Raw genomic sequence first — 10,685 nt, forward strand, 5'->3', positions numbered from 1 at the left:
TCCAATAATCTTTTTATTACCTCAATGTCATTCATACTTACCATATTTCCGTCAATAGTCGTAGTTACTTCCTTTTATTCGCCACTGCCGCGTGGCTCGCTGAGGGTCTGTGGGCGTAGCCCCGCCCCCTCTGGCCGGACGGACCCACGGCCTGATAGGGGAAAAAATGCCTCTTTCTGTCCCGCTGAGCAGGTTTGCCGTACGCTGAGGTGTAAGCGTGAGTGGCACGTGGGGAGGAATATTGCACCATTTTTCTTTGTTCGTTCGCATCTAGAATAGTTTTCTTTATGTCGTCCCCGTAGAGGAATTTAGTACCGTCAATTGGTACGTCAGAGATACCCTTCATGGTCATGGCCCACCTTTGTGCTTCATTTCTGCGGTTGGTGATTTTCTGCTGGGAGTGTCCCAGGATAGAGATAACGTCCAATAACTTTTGGACAATGGGCCTTTTGCTTTCACCATCCTTAACCAAAAGGTCAGCACACTTTGCCACCGCAGTAGTCGCTTTTGCAATCGTTTTCTGGATCGCGGTGTATTTGGCATCGTTCTTTCCCCCCCCGCTTTGTAACAGTTTCCAAATCGCCAGATTTGTTTATCGTACCAGGAGCGCTTCACAATTGCCTGGCCTTTTGTATTTACTTACCTTTTCTTTCATCTTATCATCTTTCATTGTTGTGCAGAATCTTTTCTCCACAAAGCTTGCGAGGTTTTCGGACAGAGGGTCCGTTATCTCTTCGTCTACCTCGTATTCGTTGCTCGCCTCCGCGAACCAATCCCCTGCCGCACCTAACGCCCCTTCGTCTCGTTCCCCTCGATAGTCATTGTCAGGGGGGCAGAACAGATCGTCTATTATCTCGCCATCTGATAACACGTTTCCGGTCTCTTCAAGGTTAGAATGAGATGCTTGGGTGGTCTCGCTCACAGCTCACTCTCCATGTCCGTTTCTCGCTGCTTTTGTAATAGCGTTTCTTTTTGTGCTTTAGAATGGGGGACTCACACGATGATGAAGAAACAGACCGTTTCCTTTTTCTTTTCTTTTTTTGCACTCATTGACCTCACCAATGCTTCCATTGCCTCCGCATTCCTTTTTAGTACATCTTGAATAATATCAGTATCTGACTGAGCAGAGTAGGGAACAGTGATACATTTTTGTTCACTGCCTCGGCTCGTGGAAGGTTCAGGAACACTCTCCGACCCCGCAAGAATCTCATCCTCATCTCAATAGGGATCATGTACAGACAAAATGTCTTCAGTGTCCGCCATGATGTGTCCTTCGTTTTGAAAAAAAACGATTAACTATATAAAACACAATATTGAACCCTGCCAAGCCACCAGGGCAATGCCGAGGAGCCCAGAGGGCAAGAAATGTGCCTATGAAGGCGATAGTATTGCTCAGAGAGCCAATTGAAGGGGATCCGAGACCGTGGGTGGGGGCGATGTGCTGTGGTAATAAAGTCAGCAAGTAACACATTTTATTATAGCAGTATTATAATGCAAGTAATTTATGCAAGAAAAAATTGTAAAAGTTTTATACATTACCGAATCCGCTTCGGAAACAAGGGACAGGGGAACACACACACACAAAACAATCCGCAGCGAAGAGCACAAACTAGCCGCTACCGGTGCCTCCTTCTCGTAGAACAGGAAGACGTGCCGACGGGTCAAAAGTTGGACGCAAGTGACTGGATCGGTTAGCGCGCATCCCATATATAACCACGGAGGGCCTGACCGGCAGTTGAGTTAAAATTAATAATTCCAGAAGGGTTTAGAAAGTTTACGAGCGCCCTTAGGGATACTTTGTTTGGCTACTTTTAAAATGGCCTCAGTAAGGCACGTGTTTAATTTTGTGGCGTCCGTCATGTTAGGCATGTCATTTGCCGAAGTCTCTGTTTCCAAGAAGGCATTGAACAACGACCAGTCAGCCTTCCTGAAGGACCATTCGGCTTTGACCCATCTACCTCATATAGAAGTTGAGACATTTGTGATTGAAGCTGGTGGAGGTTGCCTGGTGTCTGGTGTTAGAGATTTAAATTAACGAGAAAATGTCTGCCAAAGTTGGTGACTTCCAACTAGAACAGCTGCTTGCGGAACTTAGTCCTTTAAAAAATTAAAAGACAAAGAGAGAAATTGACGTCTTTTTTGTTCTGTGAGACAATACACTGTGCCTCGTCAGTATTCATCACGTTGTTTAGAGTGTGTCGTGTGCTGATACCTCCTTCCACCCCCGCCCCACCCCACCCCTCATGCACATACAGATGTCCATGACTTTCAACTAAGAAATCTCCTCTGTTCATTCTTCCAGGTTGTTCAGTTTGCTCCAGCGACTTCCTGCGACAGTGTGTTCCGGCCACCTGTACAAGTGGTTGTTGGGGAGAGTCAAACACATTACACATTCAAGGTCGGTGCAATTAAGGAGTTGGAGAACTGTCTTTCTTCAAAAAATAATCATTATGATAGAGATACGATTTGTTTTTCTCATATTCCCGCTTGACAGCAAGATCTGTGTTCAACATTCTATTATGTTTATAGTATTTCTTTACAATCTATAGTAGGATTAAGGTTACAAGTCTGTGGTGTGTGCCAAAGGGAGAGTTGGGAAGGGGGCCTCTCAAAACTCAGCATCACAACAGACAGTCATGAACATCATCAAATACAACACCTGGGAACAGTGGCTGAATGGATAGGCATTGGGAAAAACTGGAAGAACTGTATTTGCACACATGACAGCCCCCAACTCAAAAGACGCACTAAATTCCCTGAGTAGAAGAGAACAAGTCACGATCTTCCGCCTGCGAACACAACACATCCCACTGGATTCCTACCTAAATAGGATCCATAAGGATACCCCACCTGACTGCCCATTGTCAGGTTAAAGAGTATCACACCACCTCTTCACCAGCCCTGTAGTGACCTGCGTAGCACCTACGTGCCTGTCTCTCCACGAGTTGGAGATACTCGATACAGCAAAAAATGGCAGCTGATAAACACCAGTAAATTCTTTGACATTTCGACAGGCCGAAGGGTTCGATCTCAGATGGTCGCTGGATTGGAAAAATAAAGGAAAGTAAAAGTTAAAAAAAAAAGGGGGGGGGGGCTCCTTTCCAGGCGGGCCCCAGTGTTCCCACATGCCTAATCTATCCCTTAATGCCATAACGCTTGAACTAAGACTAACATCTGATCTCGTGTTGTCAATCTTATCCTTGATTTTTTTTCAGGTGATGGCTTCAAATGGACAGTATAACAGCAGCTATGTGACGTCAGAAATTGTGATAAGCCCCCTACGTAAGTGAATTCAGTCGGAGAATAGTTTTCTTTTCAAAGTTGCCTACTGTAACCCTCAGTGGTAATGTGTACTGTGGTAATGTGTACTGTTAGAATGTGTTGTACTGTGGTAATGTGCACTGTGGTAATGTGTTGTACTGTGGTAATGTGTATTGTGATAATATGTACTATGGGAATGCGTTGTACTGTGTGAATGTGTACTATGGTAATGTGTGTACTGTAGGAATGTGTACTGTGGGAATGTGTTGTACTGTGGGAATGTGTACTGTGGTAATGTGTACTGTGGAAATGTGTACTGTGATAATGTGTGGTAATGTGTTGTACTGTGGTAATGTGTACTGTGATAATGTGTTGTACTGTGGTAATGTGTTGTACTGTGGTAATGTGTATTGTGGTACTGTGTTGTACTGTGGTAATGTGTACTGTGGTAATGTGTAGTACTGTGGTAATGTGTACTGTGGTAATGTGTTGTACTGTGGTAATGTGTACTGTGGTAATGTGTTGTACTGTGGTAATGTGTTGTACTGTGGGAATGTGTACTGTGGTAATGTGTTGTACTGTGGTAATGTGTACTGTGGTACTGTGTACTGTGGTAATGTGTACCGTGGTAATGTGTTGTACTGTGGTAATGTGTACTGTGGTAATGTGTTGTACTGCTGTACTGTGTACTGTGGGAATGTGTACTGTGGCAATGTGTACTGTGGTAATGTGTACTGTGATAATGTGTACTGTGGTAATGTGTTATACTGTGGTAGTGTGTTGTACTGTGGTAATGTGTGCTGTGGTAATGTGTTGTACTGTGGTAATGCGTACTGTGGTAATGTGTACTCTGGGAATGTGTACGGTAGGATTGTGTTGTACTGTGGTAATGTGTACTGTGGGAATGTTTTGTACTGTGGTAATGTGTACTGTGAAAATGTGTACTGTGGGAATGTGTACAACTGACTCCGTCCGTGATAATGTCTGCTGCCACCCTCTGTGTCACCGTGATAGAATCAAGAGTTTCTCACCGCTCGTGCTATTGTGGTCAGCTTAGAAATGTGCATCTGGCAACTGACGATTACCTACATGATTACAGCAACAAGAATATAAGGCAGGTAGAATCACTCTATGTAATATCAATAATATTCCGATGCGTAATTACATAACTTCTATATATTGATGAACTGTAAATTTTTGTTTTGTTTTTAAAAATTCATATGATACTGTAAGTTTGTTAATAGAATTTGAGAAATGTGAAAGTAGATGTGTAGATCTATGAACATCAGTATTCAGACACCTCTGTGTGTTGTTTACTTTGGTTTGTTGTGTTTATTTTGATTTGACCCCCCCCCCCCCCCCCGCACAGTCCCGGAAGTGAGTGAATATACGGCTACAGATTTCACAGCAGAGTCGTCTGGCAGCAAGACCACCCTGACGTCTTTCCCAGTGATTGTGTGTTCGTCTTGTCTCAAAGATTTGAACAGCAGACAGGGAACTTTGACGGAAGTTGTTCTCGTCGTCTGTAAGAATAAGTGTGGAGGCTCTGGGGCAGGTGAGCATCTCCTGTCTTGAAAAGTGAAAAAGTTTTGGGAAAAGAATTCTTTCCTGTCTTGAAAAATATAAAGTTTTGGGAAAAGAATTCTTTCCTGTCGTGAAAAGTGAAAAGTTTTAGGAAAAGAATTCTTTCTGTCAAGTAAGGTTGTGGGGCTCGCAGCCAAAAGGTCGTGGGTGGAGGGAGGGTGCTCTGGTGTGGTTTGCTCCTTCTTTCCTATCAAACATCTATCGTCTTGATCTCTCCTCCTTTTTTTTTGTTTGTTACTCTTTTGTATTAACACCTCTAATCTTCGGCACTTATATATGACCTTATTGAGTTGCGAGTGCCGTAAAACTCATACTAACAGTAAACAACCAAAAGGTCATGGGTTCAAATCCCTCCAGGGGCCCAATGTTGTGTCCTTTGGAAAGGCACTTTGCAAGAATTTTTCTCACTTCTTTCAGGTGAGAATGGATACCGGAAGATCTTGTCAGTATGTTAGTATTTGAGAACTTAATCGACTACTTGCACCGTAAGCTTCCAGGATCTTCTTTTCAACATTTCTTTCTGAAACTGGCCTCTAGAAAACAAATTTCTACATAACGGGGAGGTTATATAGTGGCGTCGATGGCCTAGTGGTTAGGCTCTCGGACTCGCAACCGTAAGGTCGTGGGTTCGAATCCCGTCAAGGGCCCGACGTTGTGTCCTTGGGAAAGGCACTTTACACGAATTTTCCTCACTTCACCCAGGTGGGAATGGGTACCCAGCTATAGACAGCGAAAGATCTTGTCAGTTTGTTAGTGTTTGAGAGCTTAATCGGCTGCTCGCACTGTATGCTTCCCGGGAAGCTGAGAATGTTTCGGAGTGTTCTATGGTCTGCTGGGGTAATAATATAGTGTAAAGCGCATAGAGCCTGCTGTTGAGCGGGGATATGCGCTATACAAATGCTATCTATTATTACTATTATTATTATATAAAACTGTTTGATAATTTTGCAGAACTCTAAGATACCTGCCATGTATCTGAAAATATAGTTTTTGGACAAATTGCTCAGTAGCTTTCTGACAAAGTATGAGCACTTTTGGAATCGGTCAATTCTATGCGCCTTCACTGGCCTGTAATTTGGCTGGTCATTCTGTGAACTGGTACGTTGTCTGTCTGCCGGGATGTTGTATCCCACTCTGCAGGGTCGAAACTGCCAAACTCCTAAATGGTGAAAATTGTGTCCATGAAGGTGTAGAACACATTTTGTCTAAAGTTATTTGGAGAATGTTCTTGTTTCATCGATGTCACTTTCTTCAACTTCCCAATCTCTTGTAAATGTGTCTCTTTGGATGGTTGGCGGGTGCTTTGTTGGGGTTTGCTCCTTCTTTCCTATCAAACATCTATTGTCCTTATCTCCGCTCCTTCTTTCTGGTGTTGGGTACTCTCTTGTATGACAACATGGCTGGGAGCAGCAAGAACAACAGGCACCATTGCTGCATCGAAAGACAGATGGAAGTGGAGGTCCATGATCGCCCACCCCAGTAGGCAAGGCACCGGATGATGATGACTCTCTTGTAGTGGTGGTTGGTGGGTGCTCTGGTGTGGTTTGCTCCTTCTTTCCTATCAAACAGCTAGCGTCTTTATCTCCCCTCCTTTTTTGTGTCTGTTACTCTCTTGTAACTCCTCTAATCTTCGTCACTTGTGTGACCTTATTGTGTTGCAAGTGCAGTAAAACTCTTACTAAGACTAAAATTAAATGGTTTTCTCTTTCAGACCGGAGAAAGCGGGCAGTGGATGTGGACAGTTTGAAGACATGGGCCGAGGCTAAGAAGGAAGGATTTACCGGCATGTACCGAGCCACTCCACGGGGCTGGCACCAGGATCTGTTAAGTAAGACTGGACTTGGTTGTGGAGGAGATACAAATTCAGTTATTTATATCCCCCTCAGTGGGTCAGGGACTTGCCAGGTACCGTAGATAGGTCTTAAGAAACAAGTAATATGGGGGTTGGGGTACAAAGGCCAACTAATGAGGGCTCTGTAAGGGTGAAAAGGCAGATTTATGAGAGCTTCGAGAGCTCTTGTGAAGGTGAAAAAAATCAAATAACAAGATCTCTGTAAGGGTGAAAAGATCAATGAATGAGGGCCTTGTTAAGGTCAAAAGGCCAATTATCGAGAACTCTGTAAGGATGAAAGGATCAACCAACAAGATCTCTGTAAGGATGAAAGGATCAACTAACGAGAACTCTGAAAGGATGAAAGGATTAACTAACAAGATCTCTGTAAGGGTGAAAGGATCAACTAACAAGATCTCTTACTTGTCTTACTTGTCCACTGTGTTGGGGTCACTGTAGTCGGAACATGTCCATCTCTGCTCTCCCCTCCTGTTCAGGATCCATCAAAGAGTCTGTCTACTTATAGTCTCCATCATAATCTAGTTGGAGATCCGTCGGACTGATCCGCACAGATGGCTGTGTTTCCCCTCTCCTCTTTGGATCCCGTTCTCCTTCAATCTACCGAGAGTGTGGAAACCGCTATCCGCCCTATTCTTCCTCAAATGTTCCTTTACGGCGGTCAGGACGGTTGGTGGGCCCAGTGTCAAATTCCCTCCCACTTTTGCTTCTCCAGCCAACTTGTCTGCTCTCTCGCTGCCAGTTACCCCCACGTGACCCGGGCAGAAGATCCAGGCCACTCTTTCCAGGCTGCTCTCCCTGATCGTAGCCTTCCAGTCCACATACAGCATCCGTTACTGTACCTCCTGTAGTGCGCTCTTTGAGTCAGTAATGATTACTGCTCACTGATGGCTTGTGTTCTTGATCCAGTGTAGAGCTTCACTTATGGCTTTATCTACATACACATACTCGATGTTGTCAGTGCAGTTGCTCCACTTTGCTCTTTCACTACTACCCCATCAACTCTGACACTGAAGGCCCAGCCCGATTTGACTCCTCTGTTGACTGATCCATTCGTGAAGATCGCAACATCTCCTTGTTTGCTATGCTCTTTTATCAGGGTTTCAATTTCAGCGTTTAACAGGGGTCTTTTTACGATAATCATTTGATGGCAACAGCACATATCTCGGCCGGAAGTATGACATGTCACCATAGTCATGATTAGATCTAGTAATCAAATGCAAAATTTTCTGCTAGAAGCGTTTGTTTGTTGGGGTTTTTTGTGAGCGACCTTATTCCTTTTTCCCGCCTCAGACTATAATTCAACTCGCGCATTTGTGTTAGTATTCTCTCAGCATTTCTATCTGCGGTATTTTGCTGGCGCCGACCGGAAGTAAGCGTGCGTCATTGTCAAAACATTCAACATTAATAGGCTAGTCTGCAAGGAGGAAGGAAGTGTTGCGTGAGGGAGGATCGCTCGGGCTGGAATGTGGCCACCTGTGCAGTAGGCCATATTTGGTAGGGCGGTACCTTAGAATTGGACAGACGTTTTTGTTTCCAACCTGAGAGTGGTGTCAATTCAAAGCCATTGTTGAGAGATCTGTGCGCGTGCTTGTTGGTCAGCAGGGAGACCGAGGGTGTCAGAAGTTGGGGTACTCGGGTGGTGGAGCACACTGAAGCTGTTCCCCCTTCTGGAGGTGACCTTGTTAAGCCTAGACATCGCGGTCCAGGAACAGAATACGAATGATCTGAAGCAGACAACCTTGATAAAAAATCCCGAAGCCTAAGGAGGTCGAGGGTGGAATCCAGGAGCACCACCTGTCGACAGCACCCCCAAGTATCCGTGGAGGACATCGACCCAAGCTTACGGTGTTATCTTCGTGCCTAGAAGCTGCATGGCTGTGGGGAGTACAGTCACAAACGAGGACCGTCTGGCGTGCGAGCGGGGCGGCACCAGGCGGACGAACCTTCTGGTTCCCAGGCCATTGTCTAGTATGAGGCTCTGCTAGATGGACAGGATACTTCCTCAGTATTTTGCAAACCCACAATGAAAGATCTAATTAATATTAATAAACAGGGTTCTCGCAGGAGCTACGGTGTTCGTGGTCCTTGCTCGAGCGCCTCTTCAGGAACAAAACCAAAAAGGAAACGGGGAAAAAGGGATGGGAGGTGGAGAAAGAGAAGGGCGAGAGCAAGAAAGACACAGTGAAAGAGTCAGCGGTTGGGAAAGAGTAATCTTAGGATTCTCTACTGGAATTGTCGTAGTCTGCAGCAGAGAGGGCTCGTGACTAACAAGATCTCTGTAAGGATGAAAGTCTGTAAGGGTGAAAGGATCAACAAGATCTCTGTAAGGATGAAAGGATCACAAAATGAAGGCTCTGCCGGATGAAAGGGCCCTTTCACAGCAAAGTCGTAGGTTTCTAAAATTGAAAATTTTGGTGTCGAACTTTCCTTATACTGAAGAAGTTGAGCTTGTTATTAAAAGATTTACCAACTTTTAATATTGAAATGAAATTGTAATGAGTTTAAATTAAAGCTAAGAGAGTACATGAATCGGTTTGAGAAATGAATCATTTTTCAGCAAGTCGTCACTACCCTCCCCATGTTTCTCGTTCTAGGTGCAAAAAAGAACAAAACAAATAAAAACAACCCCCCCCCCCCCAAAAAAAAAAAAAAAAAACACAAACAGAAACCTAGTACTTTTGTATTTCATGTCATACCATAACCCACTGACATCGGAATTTCAACTATCGCCCCGCAGTAAACGATACATTTCCAAAAAAGAAAGAACAAACAGATATATAAATTCATTAGTACCAACTGCAGTGAGGTTGCTGAACACACAGTCCTACAAATGAAAGATAGAGAGAGAGAGAGAGAAAGAGAGAGAGAGAGAGAGAGAGAGAGAGAGAGAGAGAGAGAGAGAGAGAGAGAGAATGTTTTACGGAGCGGGTTGTTCCAGCATGTGAGACATGTATTTACTAGACCTAATGTCCTGTTTTGTTGTGCGTTTGCGTGAGTGCACCTTTAGGTCTAACTTTTGTAACGTCAAGTGCCATTGTTAAGGACCAAGACAAATTTCTCCCTGCGAGGTGAATAAAGATTGTTAAAGATTGTCAAAGATTGTCATTGTTATTGCCATACCTGCAGCAACTTTCTGCCTGTTCATAATCCCCCTTTTTTCGTGGGTGGTTGGCGGGTGCTCTAGTGTGGGTTGCTTCTTCTTTCCTATCAAACATCTATCGTCCTTATTTCTCCTCCTTCTTTTTGTGTTTGTTACTGTCTTGTAACACCTCTAATCTTCGGCACTTATATGACCTTATTGTGATGCAAATGCCGTAAAACACTTATTAAAACTAAACTTTTGTTCCTCTACATATTGGTTGTTGTTGTTTTTATTTTTCCAGGAACGCCAGGGAGGCAATACGTATTCACAGTTGGGGAGGATAACTCTTGTTCTGATACCGGCACTGACTTCTGCAATGGCCCACTTCCTGCCGGACAACAGTATCAGTGAGTTTAGTTCCCTTTGATGTTACTGTGGCAGCCGTCTGAGGTGTACAAGTCTCACTGTACTGAGGGCTCTGTCTCTCTCCTTTTGTGGGCACACAGTGTTGTCAAGGTGGCGTCGGTAGCCTAGTGGTTAGGTTACCGGACTCGTAATCGTAAGATTACGGGTTCGGGGGTTCGAGCCTCAGCTCGTCCGACGTTGTGTCCTTGGGAAAGGCACTTTACACGAATTTCCCACTTGGCTCAGTCCTTTCGGAGATGGACGTTAAAATCGGAGGTCCCGCCTCTTAAATAACCTAACAGAGTTGATAGGGGCGTTAAACCCATACCATTTCACCATTTTCACAGTGTTGTCATCCTAGTTCTCGGCATCTCGTACTTCTCTCTATCTTCACTCTTGTTTAACCCATTTACATAAAATTCACATCAGACTGGATAAAAATGAATGTTCCATGCATTACATACAGTTTGGTTTTCGGATAGCAAGGATTGTCGCCCCCCC

General features: G+C 44.4%; 1 protein-coding gene across 1 annotated transcript in view; it reads left to right on the plus strand.

Moving 5' to 3' along the window:
- The window catches only part of LOC101850572, a gene marked incomplete at its 3' end in the record, with an annotated part of 61,823 nt that extends 51,637 nt beyond the window's left edge, over positions 1-10,186 (plus strand). The window contains 5 exon segments of the mRNA XM_005101203.3: positions 2,303-2,398; positions 3,216-3,282; positions 4,631-4,816; positions 6,557-6,673; positions 10,081-10,186. Of these exon segments, the coding sequence (XP_005101260.2) occupies positions 2,303-2,398; positions 3,216-3,282; positions 4,631-4,816; positions 6,557-6,673; positions 10,081-10,186 (572 nt within the window).
- Between the last annotated feature and the right edge of the window lie 499 nt (positions 10,187-10,685).

The sequence above is a fragment of the Aplysia californica genome, unplaced genomic scaffold, assembly GCF_000002075.1.
Source record: "Aplysia californica isolate F4 #8 unplaced genomic scaffold, AplCal3.0 scaffold00273, whole genome shotgun sequence".
NCBI classification, from domain to species: Eukaryota; Metazoa; Mollusca; class Gastropoda; order Aplysiida; family Aplysiidae; genus Aplysia; species Aplysia californica.